The sequence below is a fragment of the Felis catus genome, chromosome A2 (assembly GCF_018350175.1).
Source record: "Felis catus isolate Fca126 chromosome A2, F.catus_Fca126_mat1.0, whole genome shotgun sequence".
NCBI lineage: Eukaryota > Metazoa > Chordata > Mammalia > Carnivora > Felidae > Felis > Felis catus.
The window spans coordinates 5,517,200-5,541,651 of record NC_058369.1 but is presented as its reverse complement, the minus strand read 5'-3'; the positions used below and the strand labels follow the sequence as shown (position 1 = coordinate 5,541,651).

At 57.9% G+C, this 24,452-nt stretch overlaps 3 protein-coding genes across 17 annotated transcripts in view; 1 reads left to right on the top strand and 2 right to left on the bottom strand.

Moving 5' to 3' along the window:
• The window catches only part of HNRNPM (heterogeneous nuclear ribonucleoprotein M), a 40,237-nt gene extending 31,956 nt beyond the window's left edge, over window positions 1-8,281 (top strand). For 9 of the 11 annotated variants that reach the window (XM_045044928.1, XM_045044935.1, XM_045044943.1 and 6 more), the window contains 4 exons: window positions 2,566-2,619; window positions 4,612-5,414; window positions 6,021-6,072; window positions 7,856-8,281. In XM_045044928.1, coding sequence (XP_044900863.1) covers window positions 2,566-2,619; window positions 4,612-5,414; window positions 6,021-6,072; window positions 7,856-8,019 — 1,073 coding nt within the window. In that variant the 3' untranslated portion in view covers window positions 8,020-8,281. The remainder of the gene's footprint in view (window positions 1-2,565; window positions 2,620-4,611; window positions 5,415-6,020; window positions 6,073-7,855) is intronic. The other 2 variants (XM_045044955.1, XM_045044949.1) reach the window with 1 other exon arrangement.
• Window positions 8,282-9,305: 1,024 nt separating this feature from the next.
• On the bottom strand, window positions 9,306-20,524 carry PRAM1 (PML-RARA regulated adaptor molecule 1). Of its 3 annotated transcripts, none has more exons than XM_006928332.5 (10): window positions 16,734-20,524; window positions 13,166-14,660; window positions 12,985-13,051; window positions 12,834-12,910; window positions 10,382-10,436; window positions 10,157-10,265; window positions 9,879-10,041; window positions 9,768-9,801; window positions 9,639-9,673; window positions 9,306-9,491 (listed from the first exon to the last, which is right to left on the bottom strand). In XM_006928332.5, exons 1-9 carry the CDS (start codon window positions 16,734-16,736, stop codon window positions 9,640-9,642), a joined length of 2,037 nt encoding a protein of 678 aa, XP_006928394.4. In that variant the 5' UTR covers window positions 16,737-20,524; the 3' UTR covers window positions 9,306-9,491; window position 9,639. The 3 variants fall into 3 exon arrangements, 1 of the variants encoding a protein (XP_006928394.4); XR_002148534.3 differs by having other exon boundaries at window positions 9,588-9,673; XR_006589778.1 differs by lacking the exons at window positions 9,306-9,491; window positions 9,639-9,673; window positions 9,768-9,801; window positions 10,382-10,436 and having other exon boundaries at window positions 9,899-10,041.
• A 143-nt stretch (window positions 20,525-20,667) lies between these two features.
• Window positions 20,668-24,452, bottom strand: ZNF414 (zinc finger protein 414). 3 transcript variants are annotated; one of them, XM_011287456.4, is made up of 8 exons: window positions 24,297-24,452; window positions 23,261-23,573; window positions 22,822-22,929; window positions 22,603-22,708; window positions 21,711-22,054; window positions 21,570-21,630; window positions 20,954-21,127; window positions 20,668-20,860 (listed from the first exon to the last, which is right to left on the bottom strand). In XM_011287456.4, the coding sequence occupies exons 1-8, from the start codon at window positions 24,297-24,299 to the stop codon at window positions 20,731-20,733; spliced, it is 1,239 nt and encodes a 412-aa protein (XP_011285758.1). In that variant the 5' UTR covers window positions 24,300-24,452; the 3' UTR covers window positions 20,668-20,730. The 3 variants fall into 3 exon arrangements, with proteins under 3 accessions (XP_011285758.1, XP_003981841.1, XP_019672212.1); XM_003981792.6 differs by having other exon boundaries at window positions 21,580-21,630; XM_019816653.3 differs by lacking the exon at window positions 24,297-24,452 and adding an exon at window positions 23,896-24,178.

Here is a 24,452-nt window from a genome sequence, read left to right as displayed (position 1 = left end):
AGGACTGACTTTCTTGTGTCTTACCAGGCGGGTAGTGACGATTTACTTTTTTTTTTTTTTTTTTTTTGTATGTTTGATATGACTGTCTATAACTTTATTCTAGATTATTTCAGATTTGTAGAATTTGGGGGATGAATTCATAATCTGTATGCGACTAGGTCAGTTAAAAGTTTCTTACTGTCTGGCTTTGCTTTTTGTGTCATGGAATGGCCGGGTGTTTTGTTTTTACTTATTTTTTTATTAAAAAACATTTTTTTTTTTGACATTTATTTTTGAGAGAGAGAGAGAGACAGAGCGTGAGCGGGGGAGGGGCAGAGAGAGAGGGAGACACAGAATCTGAAACAGGCTCCAGGCTCTGAGCTATCGGCACAGAGCCCGATGCGGGGCTTGAACTCCCCAACCACGAGATCATGACCTGAGCTGAAGTTGGACACTTCACCGACTGAGCCACCCAGGTGCCCCAAGAGTGGCTGGGTAGTTTAAAAAACATGTGAAAACTTACAGTCCTTTGGCTGCAAGTAGCGATTTGTGGATCCTGAGGTGAGAAGAACAAGATGGCACATGGCTTTGCTCCCACAGGCACTTGTTCCTGCCCTGAGCCTTTAATCCTTTGCCCCTCTGTGGTGCCTCTCGCCTCCGTGATGAGGCTGGCAGCCTTCACCTCGTTTCTCGCAGAGGTGCGGGAGGTGGATCTGGTGAGGTCGTTACTTCTCGTGGCAGCAGGAGAGTCTTCTGTCCTGACCTGAATAGAAGTGTCATCTTGTAGGCCTTGCTGTCTCCTGCTACTTTGCCATCCCTCCCTTGTCTCTCTGTGCTGAGGCCTTGCACAGTGACAGGGGCAGGAGCAGAGGGCTTTGTTCTGGAATTTCTGTTGCTCCTTGTGGTCAGACCCACTTTAGTAAAAGTGTCTTTGTACCAAATAAGTTTAAGTTGGGTTTTCAGACTAGTATTTTTTGTTTTGTTTGTTTTTATATTCAGTTCTTGATCCCCCCCCCCCCCCCCCCCGCAAGTGGAATCATTTTGGTGGTATTTTCTGTAGGGCCTCCCCATTCATTGTCCCTTCTATCAAGGCAGTAGATCTTTGCCCTGGTTTCTGCAGGCCACTGTACTTGGTGGTACAGGGAGATAGTTGTGTGTTTCTTGATCTCGAAGGAGGTGATGGCAGCTGTGGAGGTGATGCCCGGTGGCTCAGGGCAGCACCAGAGGCCCCTCTGGTAGAAGAGGCCTAGTGAGGGTGCCAGTGGAAATGTTGGTTCCTTGGCCCTTGGCAGCCATGTGAGCACCACCCAAAGGTGATCATTTTCTCTCTGTGTTAAGATTTGAAAAAGCACTGCTCTCGGTGGTTGATAGAAGTGCTCTGTTCAGAGAGCACGGGATCCAAGCAGGAATACAAAAAGATGAGTGCAGGAGATGTGGTTTAAGCTGGAGGGGCTGGGTGTCTGAGAGGGTTCAGCATAGGTAGAGGGTGTGCTGGCAGATAAAGAGCGCTGACAGCATCAGATGCAGAGGTTTGGAGGTGAGGGTCTACCTGCGGTGGGGAGAACAGGTTCAAGTCATAGGACAGGGAGGTCTTTGCCCATGAAAAGAATTTTTCCTTTCTCTTTAAATCAGTGGTGGGCTGATGGTGAAGGATGCGTGCAGGAATAGTTTGATCTAAGTGCCGTTTTAGGAAGGTGAACCTAGGCCTGGGTATGCTGAGCAGGATCACAGGTGTCACGGAGGAATAAGTGAGCCCTGTGCTTGCAGGCTGGAGGTGTGTGCTTCCCTGTGTCCTTCCTTTAGCAGGTAGCACCAGAAACAGCTGTGGGCTCAGGGTTACTCTCTGCGGTCATGGGCCTAAAATGAGATGTGCGGACAGACTTTAAAGATTCGGATGAATTGTTGGCAAGCAGGCGACAGTGTTTTCTCCTTTGGACGAGGTGTTGGATGAGTTTTGGCTGTGTTGGGGGTTTTATTTTCCTGAAGCTTTGTCACTTTAGTCAGCATCACCCCCAGCTCCTTCCAGGTGGGGCTGGTGGGCTCAGCTTGCTGGAGTCCCTGCACGACTTAATGAGGTCACGCTTCAGTGCTGCGGGCGGTTGCTGCTGCGTTTCAGGGTTTGGGCAGCGAGTGTAAGTAACCACAACTTTAGTTTGCTCTAAAGGACAACCGTGAGGTGTTGGTTGCATCTGGGAGGATGAGCGCAGGCTTCAGTGTGAGCGCTGAGGGTCTGGACTGCTTGAGAAAACTGCTGCTGGCCCCATTCTTGCTCTGACTTTCTCAGTTTCAGTTCATTGGTGCACACTGGTCTTCCTTAGCTCTGCTGGATGCATTCCCAGATGGTGTTGCCAACTGGGCCTCAGACTCTGGAGCTACATGGGATCCTAATATCATGACCCATCATCAAGGACTTAACGGTTTTCCAGTAAAATGATCTTGTCTCTGTGTGTGTATTTCTTAACCCCTTCCCCTGTCCCTTGTTTTATTTTTAAATTAGTAATATTCTTACTCTGGAATCTGTAATAAACAAGTTTCTGTTACCATAGAGAAATTTGGCTAATTTTTTTTTCTTCCTGATTTCCTTAGAAATCCTAAGTAATGCACTGAAGAGAGGAGAGATCATTGCAAAGCAGGGAGGAGGTAGGAAACGCTTAGTTTTGATGTTTTGATTTTTAGAATAGGCTGTTATTAACGGGGATAGTAGAGTGTAGTGGTGAAAAGCACGGGCTCTAAAACAGACTGCCTGGGTGGGAACCAGCTCTGTCTCTTCCTAGCTGTGTGACATTTGGCAAGTTACTGAACCTCTGTTTTCCATACTGTAAAATGGGAATATAATGGTACCTACCTCATAGGGTTGTTGTGCAGAGTAAATGAATTAATGCATAGAAAAGTGTACCTACTAGGTGCTATGTAAGCATTGGCCATTGTCGTTATAATGTCCGTGTAATTTGGGGGTTTGTTTTAAATACTATAAAATTACAAATTCCTAAAAGTAAATACTTAATTACAAAAGCCTACTACTTCCATACCTAACAAATAATTACTAAAGTATTTATATGTACCCTTACTAAGATTCAAAAAATTATACAGAAAGTAAATCTCTGCAATTGCGCTGCCCTGTGAGGAGTATTGTAAACATTTTGGAATATATGCTTCCATTAATGTGCTTTTTTTTAATGGGTAGTGAAAACTAAATGTACTTTTTCAGCTTGATTTCCCCCACCCATGGCTCTGTTTGACATTTCCTTGGTTACTCCATTTGCTGGTTATTTCTGTGGTGTGCTGATTCTAGAACTCCACGTGGGCACCGTTTTTTCCTAGTTCTCTGCTACTGTTGGCATCCGGGGAGTCAGCCTGATTTCTGATCCTCTTGAGCATGCTGCCTACCCTTTCCAGTTATCTTACTTTTTAAAAAAAAATAGTTCCTAAGAAATTTCTGCTTTGGAAGTCAATATTTGTAAAACCATGTTTATGTTTTGCCCCTCGGTGTGCTGTTATTAAGTGCTACTAAGGAAACGGGCATGGAGAAGTGGAGTGACGCGAGGTCACTCTGTCCGTTAGAGACTCACTTACAGAAACTGAGTTTCCTCTTGATTTACATGTTGCACCGGGCTGCTCGGATCAGTAATGGGCTGGCTGTGGGCTCAGCTGCCCTTCCATCACAGGCAGGTGGTGCTGGTGGTGGTGAGGTGAGGGGGGATCCTTAGGCTCTGCATGTGGAAAAGTGGTGGGCAGTGGCCTTGGTGGTGGATCCAGACCCTCCTTGTCCAAGAGTTATCAGCCTTCACAGGGTCCTGCTGGCAGGGACCTGCCAGCCTGTGTCCAGCTGAACCATGGCACTGAGAACTGATCTGAGGCTGTTTGTAGAATCCACTCTGCGGTGCCATCGACTTCTTTCCTTGAAAGCCAGCAGAGTAGTTACACACAAGTCATTCAGTGGTTTTCCTCACAGAGTAAGGTTCCCCGGAAGTGGCTGTCTGTTCGTCTAGACATAGAGGATCTCTACTGGTGTTTGTTTTCTTTATCTCTTAGTAATTATGTGGCCGTAAGCTAGCTTCTTTATGCCTAGAGGTGCTAAGGAAGTTCAGCCAGACTGGCCACCAGCATCTGAGAGAGGGATGAGCTGGGAGAGGATAAAGGTTGTGAGGGATTTGAATTGTCCCATACAATGCAAGTAAATCCATTACACTGGCTGACTGAGTGGGGATTTTGGAGCTTCCTCCCTTGAGAGCACTTCTCAGTGTCTGGTGGTGGGAAGACCTCAGGTTCTCTGAAATTGACCACCGTGGCTCACAGAGCTAGTTTACGAGTTCTAGAACTTCCGAAGTAACGTGGAGAACATTTTTTGACACAGGTGCTCCAGGGTGGCTTTTTTTCCCTTTTTAAATTTTATTATGGGAATTTCAGCTGTGGCACAGAAATAGGAAGAATGGTGTCCTCGCTACCCTGCCTTAACAGTTGTCCACATTTGAGGGGCGTCTCATGATAAATTGTCGTGGGACTTAATTCCTGAACTGTGGTTGAGTTTGTGGAGTGCCCCGGTCTCTGTACCCAGGTCACCTTTCTGGCGTGGTGTGTGCACATAGTGTGCAAGTCCCTGATATTTGCCTGTGTTTTGTGTCCTTGTTTCAGGTGGAGGTGGAGGCAGTGTCCCTGGGATTGAGAGGATGGGCCCTGGCATTGACCGCATTGGGGGTGCCGGCATGGAGCGCATGGGCGCAGGCCTGGGCCATGGCATGGATCGCGTGGGCTCCGAAATTGAGCGCATGGGCCTGGTCATGGACCGCATGGGCTCAGTTGAGCGCATGGGCTCGGGCATCGAGCGTATGGGCCCACTGGGCCTCGACCACATGGCCTCCAGCATCGAGCGCATGGGCCAGACCATGGAGCGCATCGGCTCTGGAGTGGAGCGCATGGGTGCCGGCATGGGCTTTGGCCTCGAGCGCATGGCCGCGCCCATCGACCGCGTGGGCCAGACCATTGAGCGCATGGGCTCTGGTGTGGAGCGGATGGGCCCTGCCATCGAGCGCATGGGCCTCAGCATGGAGCGCATGGTGCCCGCAGGCATGGGGGCTGGCCTGGAGCGCATGGGCCCTGTGATGGATCGCATGGCCACCGGCCTGGAGCGCATGGGCGCCAACAACCTGGAGCGCATGGGCCTGGAGCGAATGGGCGCCAACAGTCTCGAGCGCATGGGCCTGGAGCGCATGGGCGCCAACAGCCTGGAGCGCATGGGTCCTGCCATGGGTCCGGCCCTAGGCGCTGGCATTGAGCGCATGGGCCTGGCCATGGGTGGCGGTGGCGGTGCCAGCTTTGACCGCGCCATCGAGATGGAGCGAGGCAACTTTGGAGGAAGCTTCGCAGGTTCCTTTGGCGGAGCTGGAGGCCATGCTCCTGGGGTGGCCAGGAAGGCCTGCCAGATATTTGTGAGAAATGTAAGTGGCTCTGGGGCAGATTCTTGGTGGTGGTACGCACAGAGGGGGAGGGGGCGGGTCGAAGTCGGGGGGTGCCCCCAGGAGGGGAGCAGAGTAGCAGCTCAGAAGGCCACCTTGCCACTGTCCCCAGAGTTTGGTGCTGGTAGGATCAGGGCAGAACGTAAGAGCACGCGGTATGTGTGCAGCGGGAGCCGGGGCTTCTCGGACTGCTGGGTGGAACCGACCGTGAGCTCAGGAACCCTAGCTGCTCGATTCCCTTGGCTTGATTCCCTTGCCACCTGGGCGTGGCAGACCGAGGGATAAAGGGCTGTATCTAAATTCTCTTTCTACCAGATTGACCACCTTCAGCTACTGTCGAGTGGTCTGTGGGCCGCTCACCATAGGCGACTGCGTTTTCTGCACGTTGAACAAGGAAGTGTACTTGGTGTGCTGGTTTAGAACCTCATTCCAGGCAGGCTTGTTTTGTTCTCTGCTGATCGTCTCAGTTTGAGATGTTTCTCGGTGCAACAAGAACCACTCCCCCGCCCCCAAGAGACCCTGAGGTTTATGCATTTAGGGTGTTAGGATTTGGTTGTGTCACTCATCAGTTTCTCCTTTTCCCTTTAGCTCCCATTTGATTTTACATGGAAGATGCTAAAAGACAAATTCAACGAATGTGGTAAGTGTTTGAGAAAAGGCTTTTCTAGGTGCTTCCGTGTGTTGTGGCCTCCGAAGTCTTAGCTTGTTAGCGATGCATTTGAGGGGTGAAGCAAAGCCCCCATCCTGGTCTTCACTGCCACTTGCCGTGACTCGCGACTGATGGGACTTGCCATTCTTCTGCCCGTGCAGATAGTCGAGCCAGCTGTTGGGTTTCCTTTTATGTGTCAGACGCTTCTCACCTGTGTTCTCATTTCAACCTCATTCTTCTATGGTTTTTGAAAGGAGGTGATGTCCCCATTTTACAGATGAGTCAGGCAGTCACGTTCCCAAAGTCACATGGCTTCTAAGTGACAGCTGAATAAAACAAATACTGATCTGAGATGAGGTTGCTTTCTATCACAGCACTGTTGGTTCATGCCTCAGAGAGCACTTGCCCAGGAGTTCCCAGGGGTGAGTGAGTGAGTGAGTGTGTGTGTGTGTGTGTGTGTGTGTGTGTGTGTGTGTGTGTGTGTGTGAGAGAGAGAGAGAGAGAGAGAGAGAGAGAGAGAGTGTGTGTGTGTGTGTGTGTGTGTGTGTGTGTGTGTGTGTGTGTGTGTATGTGTGTGTGTGTGAGTGAGGCCTAGGGGCTCTGGTTTCCCGGCACACCAGGCCACCATTTGGTTCGCTTTGTGGCCAAAAGGAAGTGAAGTTGTCACCGGGTGAACCCCTGCCCCTCACTCACATCACCTCTGTTTTTTTAACCCTGTCAAGTGGGAGCCCCAGGCCTAAGCCAGGAGTCTGGGCGGTTTGCTGGGTCAAGGCTTCCTCAGCGTCTTTACTCATTTCCTGTTTCAGTGTTGGCTCAGATTGCACCACTTTGCTGCTTCTCCTGGTTCTTCTCTTGGGGCAGCTGTTGAGCCATGGCACGCCCTCGTGCCCTCTCCCCACTCCTCAGTTTCTACGTTGTACAGTAGGCAGTCTGAAAAGTCAGATTGGATCATGCTGCTCTCCGGCCTGAGAGGCCCGGAGGTACCGGCTGCCAAAAGAGAAACTCACCAGCCCCTTTGCAACTTAGTCCCTCCTCTTTCATCTCCTTTCTCCTTCCTGTCCCTGAACCCTGAGTTGCAAGTGCCATTTTTCAGAAGTGCTTTATTTGGAGCTGTGATGGCAAGAGTCTTCCTTCCTTCTGGTGAAGGTCTTTCAGAACTTTCTGCTGAGAAGCCCTGGAGATGTTGACCTTCCCTCAGGCTGAGTTAATGGCTCTAGAAACGTGGGTCCCTTAGCACAGGCTGCATGGTCCTGTCCTTTGCTCTTCCCCCTTACAGACTTGTTTCATGGTGCTTGACACATACCTGGATGCTTAATCAGTGCTTGAATAAATATGTGAAACCCACTCCCTAATTAGGATGCAGCTTATATCTGAACAGTACAGAGTGTCCATTGTATCATGATGGCCTTGCAAATGTGGTGTGGGGACTTGAAGCCCAAGCCTCTGCAAAATTCACCTATAAAGTTGGCTGCACACGGCCCCCCTTTTAACTCTCTCGAGCGTAAGGGTATGCGCGTGTGAAGCTGCCAGGAGGTCTTGTCACGGGCCGGTCCCATTATTGTCCTTTGGCAGAAGAATGGCAACGCGGCTTGAGGGCCATCGTCTCTGGGTTCCGGCTGCTGCGTTCTGAGCATTCATGTGCCAGGGCCGCTCTCCCTTTTGACTCTGTCCACCGAAATTCAACAGGTGATCTGGACTGAGTGGAGCCCAGACTGAGGCTGAGCTCTGGGTTTGCCTGATGAGTTGTGGTCTCTTCTTCCCTCCCTGTGCCCAGGCCACGTGCTGTATGCCGACATCAAGATGGAGAACGGGAAGTCCAAGGGGTGCGGTGTGGTTAAGTTTGAGTCGCCAGAGGTGGCTGAGAGAGCCTGCCGGATGATGAATGGGATGAAGCTGAGTGGCCGAGAGATTGATGTTCGAATTGATAGAAATGCTTAAGCAGTTGCCTTTTTTAAACATCGATACCAGACCTCTGAATTTGTATTTTTTCTTGTTAACCATTTTAATTTGTTGGCTGGATGTATAAAGATGTTTAAAAAATTCAGTTGCTTTTTGGGGTAATTTGAATTACTTTTTTAATGACTGGGGTTCCATTTGACTGTTTGCATTGAGATTGCAATGTGCGCAATTTTTTTTGTAGTTGTGGCATCTTGTTGACATCGAATATGACTTTGATAATAAATACCAGTTCCTGAAAAGACGCTTGCTTTTTGCGTGTGTGTTGTGGGGCACCCACCTGAGGTTTGGGGAGCTAGAACCAGTCTTCCTTCTACCCTTGGAGCTCTGGCCACTGGGGGTCGCATCCCCATCCTTGCTTTGTGTGTGGACGCCGATGGGGGGAGGACATGGTCCTCGGCCACTTCAGGAGAACTCTCTGGAAACTGAGCGGACTTGGATTCTCCAGTGCTGGCATGCACTTGGATGTTAGTGGTTCTGAAAGCCGCCATCCCCCCTCCTTGCTTACAGTTCCTCTTGGGGGCGTAGACATCGTGTCAGGCTCATTTCCAGTTTGGCTTTTGTCGTAGTCTACTTCGGGCGCTATAACAAAGGTACCATAAACTGGGCGGCTTAAACACAGACGTTTATTTCCCACAGTCCTGGAGACTGGGAAGTCCAAGATCAAAACACTAGCAGATTCCATGTCTGGCGAGGGTACCTGATCGTGGTTCATAGATGACACTTTGTAGCTATAATCTCAACATGGTGGGAAGGGACAGAAGGCTTCTCATTCCTCTTTTATAAAGACACCAATTCCACTCACCCCCCACATACCATCACATTGGGCATTAGGCTTTCAACGTGGAAACTTGTGTGTGTTGGGGGGGTATATATGTTCAGTCCAAGGCAGCGTTTCTTAGCTACCACAGACCAGGCAGGGTGTGAGTTTCCGAGCATGTTTAGTCCTGTAGCAGCTCAGGCGGAGCGTGATACCTGGGCTCTGTCAGAACTGGGTCACCCCTCCCCCGTCCACCAGGATGTGACCTCATACATAGGTCCACTTGGGCTAGACAGCTGTTGGCAGCCCGCGTGGAGCTGCAGCCACTGCTTGTCGTGTTTGGATGTGGCGTCCTACCCTTGCTGTCACCTCCTCGTCACACTTCTCCTGGTGTCTATCCCTGATGGGTGAGACGGTGGGGGTACAGGGTCGACTTCACAGACCCCCAAGGAGATCATGTCTCCATTGGGTGCCAGTCAGGGGAGAAAGAAAAGACAAGAAGCAGGGATCGCTTTAAGTAGGAGCTTTATGTGGTTCATGCATGTAGTCAGGCACCAGCCTGGATGGTTCTGTGACTGCCAAGCTGGGATCCAAGGCTCCTGGTTTAGCAGGTGGCTGGGCGGGCAGGTTGTCCTGGGTACCCACACCTGTGGGCCTTACTGTCCCCTGGGGAATGGATGGCTCTCCAGAGGGTCTGCCAAGGAAGGGAGGGTGACTTCCATTGCCCACCCGCCCCCCCCCCCCAAGTAGATAGCAGCCCCTTGGGGAAACAGGGTGTGGGAGGGGTTACCTCCTTCCAGGCACCGTGATCCCTTCCAGCCCACCTAGAGCATCTACATACCCTAGAAGCCAACATCATCATACACCTCCGTTTCCCTGGCGGAAAGTACGGCTTGGTCAGTAAGGGTCACCTCGGCCCCTTGACCAGCCCCCTACCCCGCACCCCCAGCCAGGGCCAGTCAGTACTCACAGGGGCAGTAGAGCTGTTCTGGGCACGTAGCCATCTGCAAAAAAAGTGGAATAGGTGAGCCCCCGGCGCTGGTGGTGGCCCGTTTCCCTAGGACTTTCTGGCCTGACTTACATTTGCCCTTGGTGTCCCGGCACAGCATCTCATCCTTGTTGGTGAACTCGATCACCTCTAGGATCTCCCCACGCCGGATCCCCAGGTACTTGCCACCCCCGCGACGCGTCTTGGCATTGGGATCGATCATCATCCTTGTCTGAATCACTATCTCCCCCTCAAACTGGGGAGGGAGAAGTTAGAGCTTTTGTTTTGTGCTGTCACCCCAGGGCTTTGGTCACCTAGGGCTGTTGCCAGATCTCCCAGGGCTCCTGTTCACAGAGTTGTGGTGTTCACACCTTGAACTTCTTCCGGAACTCCCTCTCGGCTTTCTCTGCCTTCCGGATCTGCTTCAGAGACTTGAGGTCTGCAGGTGGCAACTGCTGTGGCTGGGGGGCCTTCTCCTTCCTGAGGAATTGGAGGGTCCTGAGCAAGATGTGCCCCCCACCCCACCCCCGTCCCCTTCCTGACCTCCCAGACCTCGGCCCCACCCCGTTCTACACACACCCTTTGCCGTGTGGTACCTGAGCTCTGGGTCTTGTGGCGGCCTGGGGGGTTGCTGGGTAGATGGCACCCCATCTGGGAGCGGGGAGGACACTGAGTTAGGGCAGGGACTCTTGGGCTAGGCCTCCCTTTCAACCCTGGTGGCTTGATTGGGAACGGAGCCTTCCCTGTGTCAGTTCTCAGGACGTCAGTCCCCTCCCAACCCTCCCCCTGCCCACGGGCCCATCTTCTTCCCAGGCCTTTTTCCTGGGTTGTGAGTTCTAGTGCATTGCCTTTCATTTTCGTAACTGTTACTGCATGATCGGCAAGGCTGAAATCGTTCACCACGGTAACTCCTTCCAACCCTCATGACAACCTTCCTCGTAGCGGGCAATACAGTCATTCCCAGCTTGCTGAGGAGGGAAATCAGGGCTCAGAGAGGGGTAAAGCAGTCTGCTCCCGGGTCATCCAGCTGGTAAATGGTAGAGGGAGGATTTGTCTGTGGGCTTTTGAGGCTATTTCATGTCTGTCTCCTAGGGTAGGCTGGCTTCTGGGAATTGTCACGGGATTTGGGTCAAACATAAGGTGAAAGCATATCCTTGAGCAAATGAAGTGGGCATCTGCGAAGGGGCTGGTGGGGTGGGGTTCTTGGACTGGCCTGCTGCTGCTGAGACTGTACTGTGAGTCTCCCAGGTCAGGGTTGACTTCCTGGCAAACTACCAGCCTTCCAGGCAGGAGCCTGCTGACTGAGGGTTTGGCTGATAGCGAGAGCCTCGTGAGTACCAGTTGAGTGAAGGATCCAGAACCTGAAGCCCCCGCCTTTTCACTTCAGACTCCAGCCTCCTTGGCCTGGTGCTCGGATGGTGCCATCCATAGTCTTACCCAGGACACTCCCTCCCGCTGCTCCCACTCCTCCCGGAGGCACTCCGGGGCCCCTACCCCCCTGGCACACCTGTAGCCCAAGCTCCCTGGCAGTGGGACCCAAATCAGGCCACACAAGTAAGGCGGGCTCTGAGGATGGCCCCTTCAGGTCCTGGGACCACCTAGGTCTGGCCCCAGCGCCTTCCAGGGAAGCCCCCTGCTGTGCGAGGAACCTCTGGAGGAGGGCCGCCACCGCTCCAGAATGAGGCAGAGTGGGAGGCTAGACTTGGAAAGGCCAAGTAGCCTTTGGAACAATCGGTACTAACAGTGAGTCGTCATCCCCCCCCCCCGCCCCCCCCGACGGTTTCTGAGAAGGGAAAGATTTGGGAAGTGTATTTGGAATCGCAAAGAACGACTGACCCGGAATGGGGAGAGACAGTTGTCCACTGGCAGGGATGGTGAGCAGAGGTGGGGATGTGCCTGGCCGGTTTGGGGCTGGGGACGGGGGCGGGCCATGCCTGCAAGGCTGCTGGACAGTTACCAGAGTCACCCCCTCTCTCCCCATGTCCCTGTCCCGAAGAGCGGCCCCCAAACCCCAGCCACGGGAGGCTCACTGGAGCGGAAGCGGGAGGGGCCCTGCCAGGAAGCTCTGCTAACAGAGGGGTGTTGCAAGCAGCCCCTGAGGAAAGCCCAGGAGAAGCAGGAGGGGCTCGGGAAGGAGGAGTGCAGGCAGCAGACCTGGTGCGGGGGGCTGGTGGGGAGGAAGCGGGCGCATCCCAAAGGCACCCCCAATACAAAGTTGCCCTGTAGGAAGCCCTTCCAAAGGTGGGGCGGGGGAACCGGGACCACAGGACCTGGGCTCCTGCGTACTGACAATGAGCTGGGGCAGGTTACTTGGGTCAGGCTTCCACATCTGTAAAACGGGCATGATGTGGCCTTGGGGGTGGGTGGGAGGTCGTGCAGGGTCAGTGACATGCACGTAGAGTGCCTGCACGGAAGCCGCTTTTTTTCCCCCCACTCGAAATTGGTGAAGGCATTGACCCTGCAGTGGACTGGACACGTTGGGTCGCCTCCACCGTCCTCCTGCTCTCTCGGAGCAGAGACTTGGGAGAAGGGAGAAAAGGGGACTTTTGGGACCCCGGAGCACAGAGTATCGAGGACCACAGGCTCAGGGGTCTCCGTCTCCAGCCCGAGCCCGAGTTCAGGCCCGAGTCCCGCAAGCACCTCCGACACAACAGGTCTGTGTGGAACCTGACCCCTTGTCCCCAGCTCAGGGTGCCTTGGCTCTGCACCCAGGCGTTGGGCTCATCCGCGTCGTGGGCTCGCTCTCACCCGCCTGGTGGCTCACACACCACCAAGTCCTTGTTCGCGGCTCTTTGGCCCCTTCTGCCACCGCCCCGGGCCGCACTCCTGGCCACACCATACCCACTGGCTGCTCCGCCCACCAGAGGCTGGTCCGACCTTTCCGGAGGGCCTTTCCTGCTCTCTGCTTTCTCCCTCAGTGTTGCCGGGGAGACGGGTGGTCACTTGGCTTCACGCCAGCAGCGCGGCAGACTATGCCCTGGCGATGGATGGTCCCCAGGTGCCTGGGCGGAGGGTCTGGCTGAGGGCTCGGCCCCACCACCCACAAACCTCTGCCCTCGCCGCTGGGGCCGGAGTGGTCCGTGGGCCCCACGTCGTCATACAGCTCGTAGATCTCATCCTGGTCCCTGCAGAGATACCTGAGATGAGGGCCTCTTGCGGCCTCGGGCCTGTGCCGGGGCCGCTTGCCCCCCACACTCACTGCGGGATGTCTTTCGTCTGTTGCTCCTGGAAGTGGATGGCAGCAGCAGAACGAGCCCTCCTCAGAGCTGTGGGGGGAGGAGAGCGGGAGGGAGGGAGGGAGGCGGGCCCTGGCGGGAGCCTCTCCCCGGCTTTCTGCCTGGGCTGCCGCGACCCACCCGTGGACCCACCTGTGGACCCACCTGTGGCTGCAGCTGCGGCTCTCCGGAAGCTCTGAACGTCCCTGGGGCCTGGGGGCAGCGGGGGCTTGGCTGGAGGGGGTCCCAGGCTGCTGGCAGGGGGCAGAGGCCTCCGCCGGGGCGGGTGGCCCTGTTTGAGGCCCAGCCTCGAACGTCCACTGTGAGTGAGACTGAGTGGGAGCCTGGGGCCGGGGCCCGCGACAGCAGTGGGGAGCGAGCTCTCCGAAACAGAGCCAGGGAGAGGGGGCTTTCTGGGAAGATCACCAAAGAACTCGGCATGCGGGCGCTTCTTGGGCAGAGCACTGGGCTCGGGCTGTGAGAACTTGCGGGGGGGCCCCTGGCACTCAGGCTGCAGGAACTTGCTGGGGAGTAGGCCAAACTCAGGCTCTGAGGCCACCCTGGGGAGGCCCCCCGGCTCAGGCTGCAGGGGCTTCTTGGAAGGTGCTTTGAATTCGGACTGCCGTGGCCTCTTGGGAACCACACTGACTTCCGGCTCTGAGGACCTCCTGGTGAGGTCTCCAAAATCAGGGTGCAGGAGCTTCTTGGGGAGGTCACTCAGCTGAGGGGCTGGGATCTTCTTGGGAAATGTACTGAAGTCAGGCTGTGATGGGTGGGGGTGGAGCTCACTGGACTGAGCCTTCCAGGGGGGTGTCTGAGGGACCTCACTGAACTCAGGCTGCGGCAGGCACTTCTTAGGGAGCTCACCGACCTGAGGCTGCGGGGGCTTTCTGGGGTGCCCACCGAACTCAGGCTGTGGGGGCTTCTTGGGGAGGGTACTGAAGTCAGGCTTTGAGGGGTGGGGGTGGGGCTCACTAGTCTCCACCTTCCAAGGGGGTGTCTGAGGGACCTCACTGAACTCAGGCTGCGGCAGGCACTTCTTAGGGAGCTCACCGACCTGAGGCTGCGGGGGCTTTCTGGGGTGCCCACCGAACTCAGGCTGTGGGGGCTTCTTCGGGAGGGTACTGAAGTCAGGCTTTGAGGGGTGGGGGTGGGGCTCACCAGTCTCCACCTTCCAGGGGGGTGTCTGAGGGACCTCACTGGACTCAGGCTGCGGCAGGCCCTTCTTAAGGAGCTCACCGACCTGAGGCTGCGGGGGCTTCTTGGGGAGGGTACTGAAGTTGGGCTGTGAGGGGTCTGGGGTGGCCTCGTTGGGCTCAGGCTGCTGTAGCTTTTTGGGGAAGGCGCTGGATTTGGGCTCTGGAGGGGGCAAGGCCTTTTGAGGGGCCCCGAGCTGCGGGAACTTCTTGGAGGGTTCACTGAACTCGGGTTTGGAGGGCTTCCTGGGCAGATCGGCGAAACTGGGCTGCGAAGGCCTCCTGGGCACTGCATTGAACTCGGGCTGCGGGGGCTTTTTGGGGTGCTCGCTTAGCTCAGCTGTTGGAAGCTTCTTTAGGGGTTTGTGGAACTCAGGCTTCAGCGGTTTTTTGGGGAGTTCACTGGTCTCGAGCTGAGAGGCCTGGAACTTTGCTTGAAGGCTCCGGAAGTCCTGATGGCTCCCCTAAGGAACATGGAGCCAGAGTCAGGCAGGGACTCTCTGCCGACTTCTCTTCCCGTGACTGTGTCCTTGGCTCTCTCCAGTGTTGGCTGAGGACTCCCACATTTGTCTCCAGGCTCCCCGGAGCCCTGACCCCTTAGGCACTGCATATGTGCCCCCAGGCTCACCCCCATCAGGACCCAGGCTCCTGCTGCTCCCCCACAGCCTGCTGCTCCCCCCAGCCCCCCCTCAGTTGGTGGTGCCTTGCAGGTGTCCTTGAGATACCCCGTTCCTAGTAACTTCTGTTTTGATTTCAGAATACATCCAGAATGCAGCCACCTGTCACTGCCTGTACCACTGTCATGCGGGCTGGAGGAACCCAGGCCCTCCTCCTGGGTCTCCTGCCCACCCCCCCCCACCGCCCCCCAGTCTCATCTCTGGCCAGGCCCTGCCCCCACAGCAACCAGAGGAATCCCCTCTGCTCAGAATCCAGCAATGTTCCTTTATTTCCCCATGGTAAAAGCCAAAGACCTCATGAAGGCCCTGAACCGTCCATTGGCCTCCCCTACCTGGATCCTTCCTCGCCTGGCCACCTCCTCGTCCCCCTCGCCCTCCCCCCTCCCGTCCCCCAGTGTCTTGGGCCTTTGTCCTGCCCCCTTGCCCGTGACACTTCTCCCCATGGCCTGCTTCTCGCCTCTTCCACCTCCAGGTCTCTGCTCGTGATAATTTCTCTTCTTTCTTTAAAAAATGTTTATTTTTGAGAGAGAAAGGCAGAGAGAGAGAGTGGGACAGAGGATCTGAAGCAGGCTGTGTGCCGACAGCAGAGAGCCCGACGCGCGGCTCAAACGCGCAAACCAGACGAGGTTGGATGCTCAGCCGACTGAGCCACCCGGGCACCACATCTCTGATATTTCCTTCTTAGAGAGGCCTTCCTCCTAGACCACCCATATTAAAAAAAAATCGATTCCCCCCTTCCCCTCCCAGTCCTCCCCATCCCCCTGACCTGCGTTTTACTTTTAGTACTTGCTGCAAAGTATCACAGAGTTTATTTGCCACTGTTTCATAAACGTGCCCTGACTGTTCTGTTTTTTTGTTCGCTCTACCCTCCCCAGACCCCGTGGCAGGTGGGGACTTGGCTCATTCGTTGCTCTCCTTCCAGTGCCTGGCACACTGTGGGGGCTCAGCAGAAATAAATATACACAAAGGCGTATACTCAGCCACGTCCAGTCTGTCACAAGCCTCGTGAAGAAAGACACACAGAGACACAGAGGCCCGGTGGCAGTTGTGGGCTGAGGGTCACGGTCCCACACACCCTTTGCTGACGGTCAGGGCACTCACAGTTGACCGGGCAGGCAGGCCCAAGCGGCAGCACAGGCACGTGCACCTTGGCACACCTAGTCTGACCGGCCCTGTACCCTCTGTCACAGACACAGGCGGACAGGCCAGGCCGGCTCTGACCAGACGTGGCCCTGCTGCAGGCCCCCAATCCTGGCTTCACCCTGGGGCCTAGGAGATTGGGGAGTGGGGGTGGGGGCAGGGCAGAACCCTGTGGACTTTGCTCTCTTGTCTGTGCCTCACTTTCCCTATCCCGAGAACGAGGAAAGGTAGTGACTCCCGCCCGGGACCTGAAGTACCTCTATTAAAGCCCCCCTCCGGGAGGGTGGGGCCAAGGATTCCCTGGGTGACCCACAGGACCAGAGAAATCAGGATCAGCGGGTCATAACTTGGGTGACTGCTGGGGTGCAGGGTGGGCAGTGGGTACGTGACCCACTTTGTCACCCGTAGGAAGCCCCTGTGTTCACGCTGGTCTCCTGTTGCCAGGCTGCTTTTCATGCTGACCTGTTCCTCCTGTTAAAGTCGAGACCTCAGCCTGGGCCATAGGCCCCTCGGAGCCCCGGCTGTCCCAGCAGTGAGTCCCGGCTGCTTCCCGCCTCTGGGCCTCTGCGGTGGTCATTGCTGTTTACCTGGGTGGCTTTCCTAGCCCCTCTACCACTCACCTCTTGGAATATGCCCTCCAGTCTCCAACCACAGCACCCCTTGCCTGTGGCCAGTGACGGCGGGGGGGTGGGGCTCTCCTAGGGTTGGGGGTTCACTCACCATGGCTACAGGCGGGTGATGGGCCACAGGGCGAGTGGGACCTGAGCTGGGCCGCTGCCTTCAGGAAGTGACTGTGGCTTCTGCTCCACGGGCCCCACGGGGGTGGGGGCTGATGGCGGGGTGGGGAGGACAGAGGAGGAAGGAAAGGAGGCGGAGACAGCCTCTGCCTGCCCCCAGATCCTGCCTGGCATTTGAGTTCCCGTCCCGCCTGCTGCTGTCTCTCCGTGGCTTTGGGCATCGGCCGTCAGCACATGCCCCACACGGTCACTAGTTTCTGGACTCTCTAGTTCTGGGGGCTGGCTGACTTCTGGTCTCCAGGGAGGACTCCTCGGGAGGGCGAGTTCTCTGTGGGTAAGGGGCATGGTCAGCTCTGGGCCGGGAGACCAAGGAGTTGGGGGAGCGTGATGAGGGAGGTCCTTCTGCCGGCTCTTGTTGCCTCATCCGCCTGCCTCATTTCCACACTTCCCCACGGATTCTCAGCTCTGAGCAGGACTTCCCTATTGTGGGGGCAGCTGTCTGTCACATGGGCCACGGACACCGTGGTGGACAGGGGGCCCAGCCCAGATGGCAGATGGGGGGGGGGGGCGGGTGGCTAGTACATAGGGCCTTGCCTGCTGGGGAGGGAGGGAGTCTGAGGACACCCTAGGTGTCCAGAAGAGGGTGGGAAGAAAATGGAGACAGCGGGGAGACCAGTGAAGAGGGGGTGAAGGGAGGGGCAAAGCCAGCGCTTGTTAGGGTCAGGCGCGCAGACCAGGGGAGAAGATCCCTCCTGGGAGAGTGCAGAGCCCTGATTGTGTTTGGCAATACACGGGAATGGCTTTTACAGAAAGATGGAAGGAAGCTCCTGGAGATTCTGACTTAATTGGCCTGCGCCTGGGGGTTTCTTAAACACTCCGAGGGGGATTCTAATGTGCCCACGGGTCACCCTGAGACCCCATTAAAGTGCAGGTTCTGCCCCAGGTCTGTGGTGGAGCCTCAGATTCCTAGATACCCTAGGTGATGTCCCAGAGTAGCGAGGGTGTAGGAGGACACGGGAGGTTTGTCTTGAGGGGGCTGCATTCCCAGCTGGAGCCGTTCAGTGGCCGCCCTGCCGTGGAGGCCACCGGCCGCATGGTCGGAAATGACTCGTTCGCGCCTAAGATGCACAGCTTGAGGATTCTGGAACCTCTGTGCCCGCCCATCCTCACCACTGCACGGGCAGACATGCACCCTAGGTCACATTCCCAGAATGTGGGTCCCCTCAGGAGTCCTGGGGGATCAGGGGTGATGAGATGTGGGTCCTCCCTGGGTCTCCGGGTGACCGACACTCCCAGTGTTTGGTGAGAGAGGGAAACGAATGAAAGAAAAAGCGATTATTGGCCAGAAACACACAGTAGGTGCCCAATCCAGGGCAAAGCCAAAGGACTAGGCACTGGTGACAATCTGGTGACTCCCCAGGCTCCAGGGCCAGCCACTCCGTGGGGACTCTGGATTTTGCAGTTGGGAGGGCTCCACCCTGGAGAGCCCTATTTTCCCACAGCCCCCCTTATGGGCATTCCCCCAACTACCCTTGGTGTTTGGAGCCTTTCCAGTGGCCGCAGGCTGGTCTGCACAGCGAAGCCATGAACTTGGACAGGCGGGTCCACAAACGGAGCTGCGGGGACCAACCCCCGAAGTGAACACGCGGGCCTCAGTCCGCCTTGGGGAGTTGTGGGGGTGGGGAGGTGTCTGCTGGGACCAGCGTCTGGAACCCTGGTTTAGGGAAGGGTACCGGTTCCGAGCACACGGTGGGGGTGGGGGGGCAGGGACAGGGGCAGAGTGGGCACGTTCAGCCGTGCACCTGGCTGCCCTGGTCGGAGGTGGGGGTGGAGTAGGGGATGGACACGGCGGTGGAGGCCAGGCTGAGCCGTGCACGTGGTCCCAGTGCACGCAGTGGAAGAGGACTGAGCACGTGGGCAGCCCATCCTGGGGCCACGGGGCGCTCGGAGGAGCCAGGGGCCCGGGATGGGGGTGCTCGGATCCATGTCAGAGGCAGGGCTCCGGGACACGTGCCCAGGAGCCTCCATTTCCCCTCTCAGTCTGGTGACGGAGCATGGTCGACAACTGCCAGGCGGTGGGCGGGTACCTGGCCGGCCTCACGGCTGACGTAAGCCGCCTGCAGAGGCTCAGTGTTTCCACGTGACCCGCAGTCTCTTACCAACCTGTCCCCGCAGTGGGGGCAGCCAGGCCAAGTGGACGCCTGCAGGGACGCGCTTGTTGTCTTTCCCTGTCCCTTCAGATGGACACTCCTGGGCGCCCTCTGCTGGGCGGAGCCGGGGCCCCACGAGGACTCAGCTGTCAGGCATTTTGTGGTTGGGGGAGGGGGGACCATCTGTGGAATCAGTTTGGCCGCATGGGCTTGGTGGGCAGAGGGATGTGAATCACTCAGAAACATTTGCATAGTGTCCCCCCTCACCTGGTCCCTCTGAATCTTCACAAGGATTCCAGGGAGTGAGCAAGCATCACGACACCCATCTTAAGGACTAACAAAGAGGTGGGGAGGTTGAATCTTCTCCAGGATCAGAGTCCTGGTTCCAAGGCTCATGGCAGAGAAGAGGAGAGCTCTGAGGGGGCCTGGAGCCCCAGGGTCCCCTGATGGCCCACCTGGCCCCACAGCTGGCGCTCGGCGATACCTGCCTCAGCCTGGGCCTGGAGGTGCTGGTGGACAGACACCTGGCCTAAGCCAGCTGAGTCTCAGCTACAACCCCATTAAGGGCATCACAGCCCTGAAGCCCTCCATGAGATCTCGGGTGGCCACACACAAAGGCAGGCAGGTAGGTGGGCAGGCGGGCCCCTGGGTGCAGGTGGGCCGATCCTAAGAGCACTCAGACCACCCCCCACACCTGCCTTCAGGAGAGGATGAAGAGCCTCTCTGGAGTTTGGGGCTGTTCGCCTGCAAGGAGGCTGGGGCAGTCTTGTTCACGGAAGGGCTATGCTCCCCGGAAGGAGAGGATAAGGGGGAAGAGGAGGGTGGTGAGGGAGGGCATGGGGAGGTCCAAGATGGGCCTTGTGGGCTGTTAGGAGAACACGGTCTCCATCCAGAGAGCCGCGGGGAGCCACGGAAGGGTACCGGGTGGGCATCAGAAGAAACCCCCGTTTCCAGAGGTGATCAGATTGTTGGGGGGGTGGGGAGGGCAGGAGGGTTGTTGCTTCAGGCGCCTGAGGAAGGGAAAGGGTTGAGGCCTGGGCTAGGGGGCCGTGGAGCCGGGAGGGAGGCAAGACGCAGGAAGGAAAACTAGCCTCTGAAGGGTGGCTGTCAACAACGCAGAAGGCTTTCACGTTCAGGAGGCTCGGCCCGCTGGGTTTTGGTGACTACAGGGCTGGGACAACAGTGTGGCCCCAGAGTTTGAACGCGGACCCAGGACTGACTTCCCAGGAAGGAAGGGAAAATCCTTGTGGTTGGAAGACTGAAAGGGAGGTGGTGAAGAGGGAGGAGCCAGGCCCCCTGGGGCTGGCTCTGACCCACCTTCCTCTTCAGAGCTGGCCTAGGGGGAGAGGTGAAAGCGGGGAGCCAAAGAGGAGGGTCCCCAGGACAGTGACCAAAACAAAACCTGAGCCTAGCCTGCCTGAGTGCCCAGCCCTGGGGGCCCTGTCACCTGTGAGTCCACACCAGCCTCAGGATTGGCGAGTGGCTCCAGCTGGGCCAGGCCCTGCCTCCCAGCCTGTCCTACCCCGCTGATTCCTGGGACTTTTAAATAAACGTGGGATTTCCATCCCATCTGGTTTCTGGAAATGGTGGGACAAGACAGGACACTGGCAGTCCTAACTGCTGCCGGACAGAGGGTAGCACTGACCCGGGTCCCGGTGTTAAGGTGAGGATGAGGGGAAGCTTGTCCCCTCCCAAGGTATGAGCATCCCAGGGCTGCCAGACTGTGCACTGGGAGGGGCAAGGGACCCAGACACAGCACAGGCTGGCTCATCGCGTCTCCTTTATTGTCCCCCCACCCTCTCCATCTTAGGCCCCGCGAAAACGACAAAACTACCCACACCCACACTTGAGCCCCCCCTCCCCCCGCCCCCCGCCCGCGGCCGGATTCAGAACGGCGAGAAAACCGGACACTCCCCCTCTGCCAGCAGCGGAGACACCTTGGGTGCAAGCGGGGCCGGGTCTGGGTGGGGCAGAGGAGGGGGCGCCTGAGCCTCGGCCCCGCCCCTCGCCTCGGGGCCCCCGCCCTCCCCACCCGCGCGCTCCTCGGCCTTACCCGGCGGCGCGTCGGGGCGCGGCTGCCCGGGCGCCGGGGCCGCGGGGGCGATGGGGCGGTGGTCCTCCAGGTGCAGTGTCATGGCGGGCCGCGAGGCCGTGGAGAAGGCGCACTGCATGCACGAGTAGCGGCCGCGCGTGTGCTCCCACACGATGCGGCTCGGGGCCGCGTGCCCTGCGGGCAGGCGGGGCCCCCGTCAGTCCCGGAAGACCCTTCCACCCCCAAGGATGGCGGACGAGGACGAGTGCGGGTCAGATCTTTCCCCGCCTCCCCATCGGCTCCCGCGCACGGGCGGGTTTGGTCTGGCCGATCCACTTCCCCGGATCGCGTCCCACCCCTCCGTAACTGGGGACACTAAACTTGTATCCGAATCCCCCGCTCCTACCCCTTGGAGCCACCGCAGGGGGAAGGACTCGTGAACCGGGCGCGGGTTTTACACGGAAACGCCGGCGCAGACGAAGGCTCGGGGGCCAGTAATTTTTAAGGCAAAATCTTGTATTTCGTGGGTAGCAGTTGTGGCCACCTGGGAAGGGGTGGGCAACGCTGCCTCCCAGCATCCCCTGGGCCTGGCAGGGCGCAGGACAGAAATTCCCCTCCACCCGTCCCTGGTGGTCACCTGCACGCACCTGAGGGTGCGTCGGAGCCGCCCTGGGGTCTTCGCGGGCTGCCGCCGGCACCTGAGGTAAACGGGCGGGTCAAGGTCAGAAGTCTGCGCGAGCTCAGTTCACCCTTCAGGCGGCCCTGTTCCCACACTCACCTTGGCTCTTTTTCCAGACTGCGGCGCTGGAGGCGGGCGGCCCGGGCGCCGCAGCCAGGAAGGGGCGCAGGCGCGGGGGGGTTAGGCCAAAGGGCGCGGGGTTCAAGTAGGGCAGGAAGGGCCCGGTGGGGGCGGGGGCGGGGGTCGTGAAGGGCTCGAGCAGCGGGAACGGCAGGCCCGGCGCGGACGCAGCGTCTGACTCCTGGGGACGTTCGGGCGCCGGGGGCTCCTTGTCGAGGGCGGGGGGTGGCGGCGGGGCTGGGCTCTGCGCATGCTCGGCGCAAACATGCAGATGCTTGAAGAGCGAGCGGTGCGTGCGGAAGCGCAGGAGGCAGTTCTCACACCTGGGGGCAGGCACAAGGCTGGGCTGGGTCTCCTGGGGGACAAGGGTAGGGCCTATCCGCTCTACTACCTGGGGGGCCGCCGCGCGAGGTCGGGAAGTAAGGAAGGGAGCATAAAGCCCAAATCACATATCCCCCACTTGCGGGGGAGAAGCTTGCTCTAAGCGCCCCCCAGTGTGGCCGCGACCCTTCCAGACCCCTCCGAGTCCTTGCCCTGGGAAAACGAGATAGGAGGTCTCAATTTTGACTTAAGCGGCCGGTTTTCCTCCAGGCAGGGAAGGAGGGGCTGGGCGGAGACACAGCACGTATGCTCCGCCCCTTTCCGAGCTCGGGCCTCCGCGTCTCTGGGACTCGCTCCAGCAACCAGTCCCTTTAGGGCAGGTAAGGGCAGGCCTTGCTCGAGGCTGCGCCCACTGCCGGGACCAACCCCCTTGACCAGAAAGGGACAAAGGCCTGGACCCCAGGTGGTGGCAATCAAACCAGGGGTGGGAGAAGCTGCCTGGGGCCTGGTCACGGAGCACAGGTGGAAGTAGAGATGGTCAGGGTCTCACTTGAAGTAGCGATTGGGTTTGTAGTGCAGCTTGCCATGTGCCACCAGTTCCTGCATGGTGGGGAAGGTCTCGGTGCAGCTCAGGGCGGAACAGCGGAAGAGCTTGCCTGGCGGGGCACGGATGAAGGACACAGGAGTGGAGACCCGTGGCCAAGGCTGGCCTGGAGGCTCTGCCTGCCTCCCACCCCAGCTGCCTCCCCACCACCTGCTCTGGCCCTACCTTCCAGGGACTGTGTGGGTGGGCAGTGGGTACGCAGATGCTGTGCCAGGTCTCGAACACTGGGGAAACTGAGGCAGCATCCAGGGCTGGAGCAGGGTATCTGCTTCCCTGAAGGATGCACAGAAGTGGAGGGGGTGTCACTCACCCACCCTTCCCCCATCCACGCTGTCCGGAGTTCTGCCCCAGAGAGGCTGGAATGACGCTACTGGTTTCCTATCAAGGCCTTTACCCTCTGCTTCCCCCACCAGACTGAGCTACCGGAGGGCAGGGGCTGAGCTGGCGTGGCTCATCACTGTAGCCACAGCCTGGCGCGCACTTGGTGCTCAATGGTGATTCCCTCTAGATGAGCCCCAAGTCTGGAGATACTCTGTACTCCTCTCCATTATTCCAAGGCCTGTAACCCTCCCCGCCCCCCGCAGAAGGTTCCATCACAGATCACCTGGTTGTTGGCGTCGTCTGGGAGGCCTCAGGTCCTCGCTGGTCCCCGAGACTGTGCTGGTTGGGCCAAGGCCAGATCCAGGGCCAGGCTGGCCACTGTCTGGGGCTGAAGGAGCACCCTGCTGGGACCCTCCAGGCCCTCCGCGGTCCCACACTGGGGGTGTGGCTGCCCGGTCAGGGCCTGGGTCCTCCCCCATGGAAGAGGGGGGGGCTGCGGCAGCCGCGACTGGGGACAACACCTCCTTGTCAGTCTCACTGAAGCTGGACTCTGCAGTGGCCGGCATGTCCGGGCTGGGCCCCGAGGGTTCCTCCTCCTAGTGGAAGGAAAAAGCAGGGAGAACCCCTCTGGGCCCACGTCGGCCTGGATCAGCCAGGGTCACCCCTCCCGCCCCGCCAAGACCGCTGGACATTTGTGAAGTAGCGAATGCCCTGGAGACATCACCTGGATGGTCAGCCCCCATCCTAGGGAATCATCATCAAGGGAGGGCAGGAGGTTAAGAGTGGATTGAGCCTCCTGTGTTCCACCCTCTGAGAGGGAACTGGAAGGTGACCCAATCGCAGAAAGGGGTATGTCAACAATTACTCATGTGAAAGAAGTCCCTCGACCCAAACTAGGGCCGGTGGGATGTCCCTTACACGGCAGAGGCGTGGCCTACAGGGAGCGGGCGGGACGAAGATTATACAGACGGGGCTCTGAATAGGGCGCCGCTAGGAACATGCTGGAGGGGCCAGGAGTGGTCCAGTGGATCGTGTGAGGACGGAAATATACACCCTCCCGGCTCCAGCTGTGCAGTCGAACCTGGGGGTGCTAAGACCCGGATGTAAAAGGACCAGGGGCGGAGCCCAAGCGCTGTAGGCGTGGCCCAGTCGAAGCCAGGCCAGGAAGCAGGGGTGGGGTGCTTCCCCAAGTGACAGCCAGCGGCGGGAGAGTGCCCGGATGTGGGGGCGGGGTCGACCGGACGGTGCGCATGCGACAGGGCCGCGCCCCGCCAGTACCCGCTGGTTCGTCGCGCCCGAACCCCCGGCGCCGCGCTCACCATCCTCGACCCGGCTCAGCCTCTTGTTCCTGCGACTCCGGCGGCTCCGGCTGAGGCTGTGGCGACTCCCTGGACGGCCGCGGGCTCGCGCTCACGTCGGCGCCATTTTCCGCCTGCCAGCTCTCGCGAGAGCGGGGCAGGCCCTGCGCAAGACGC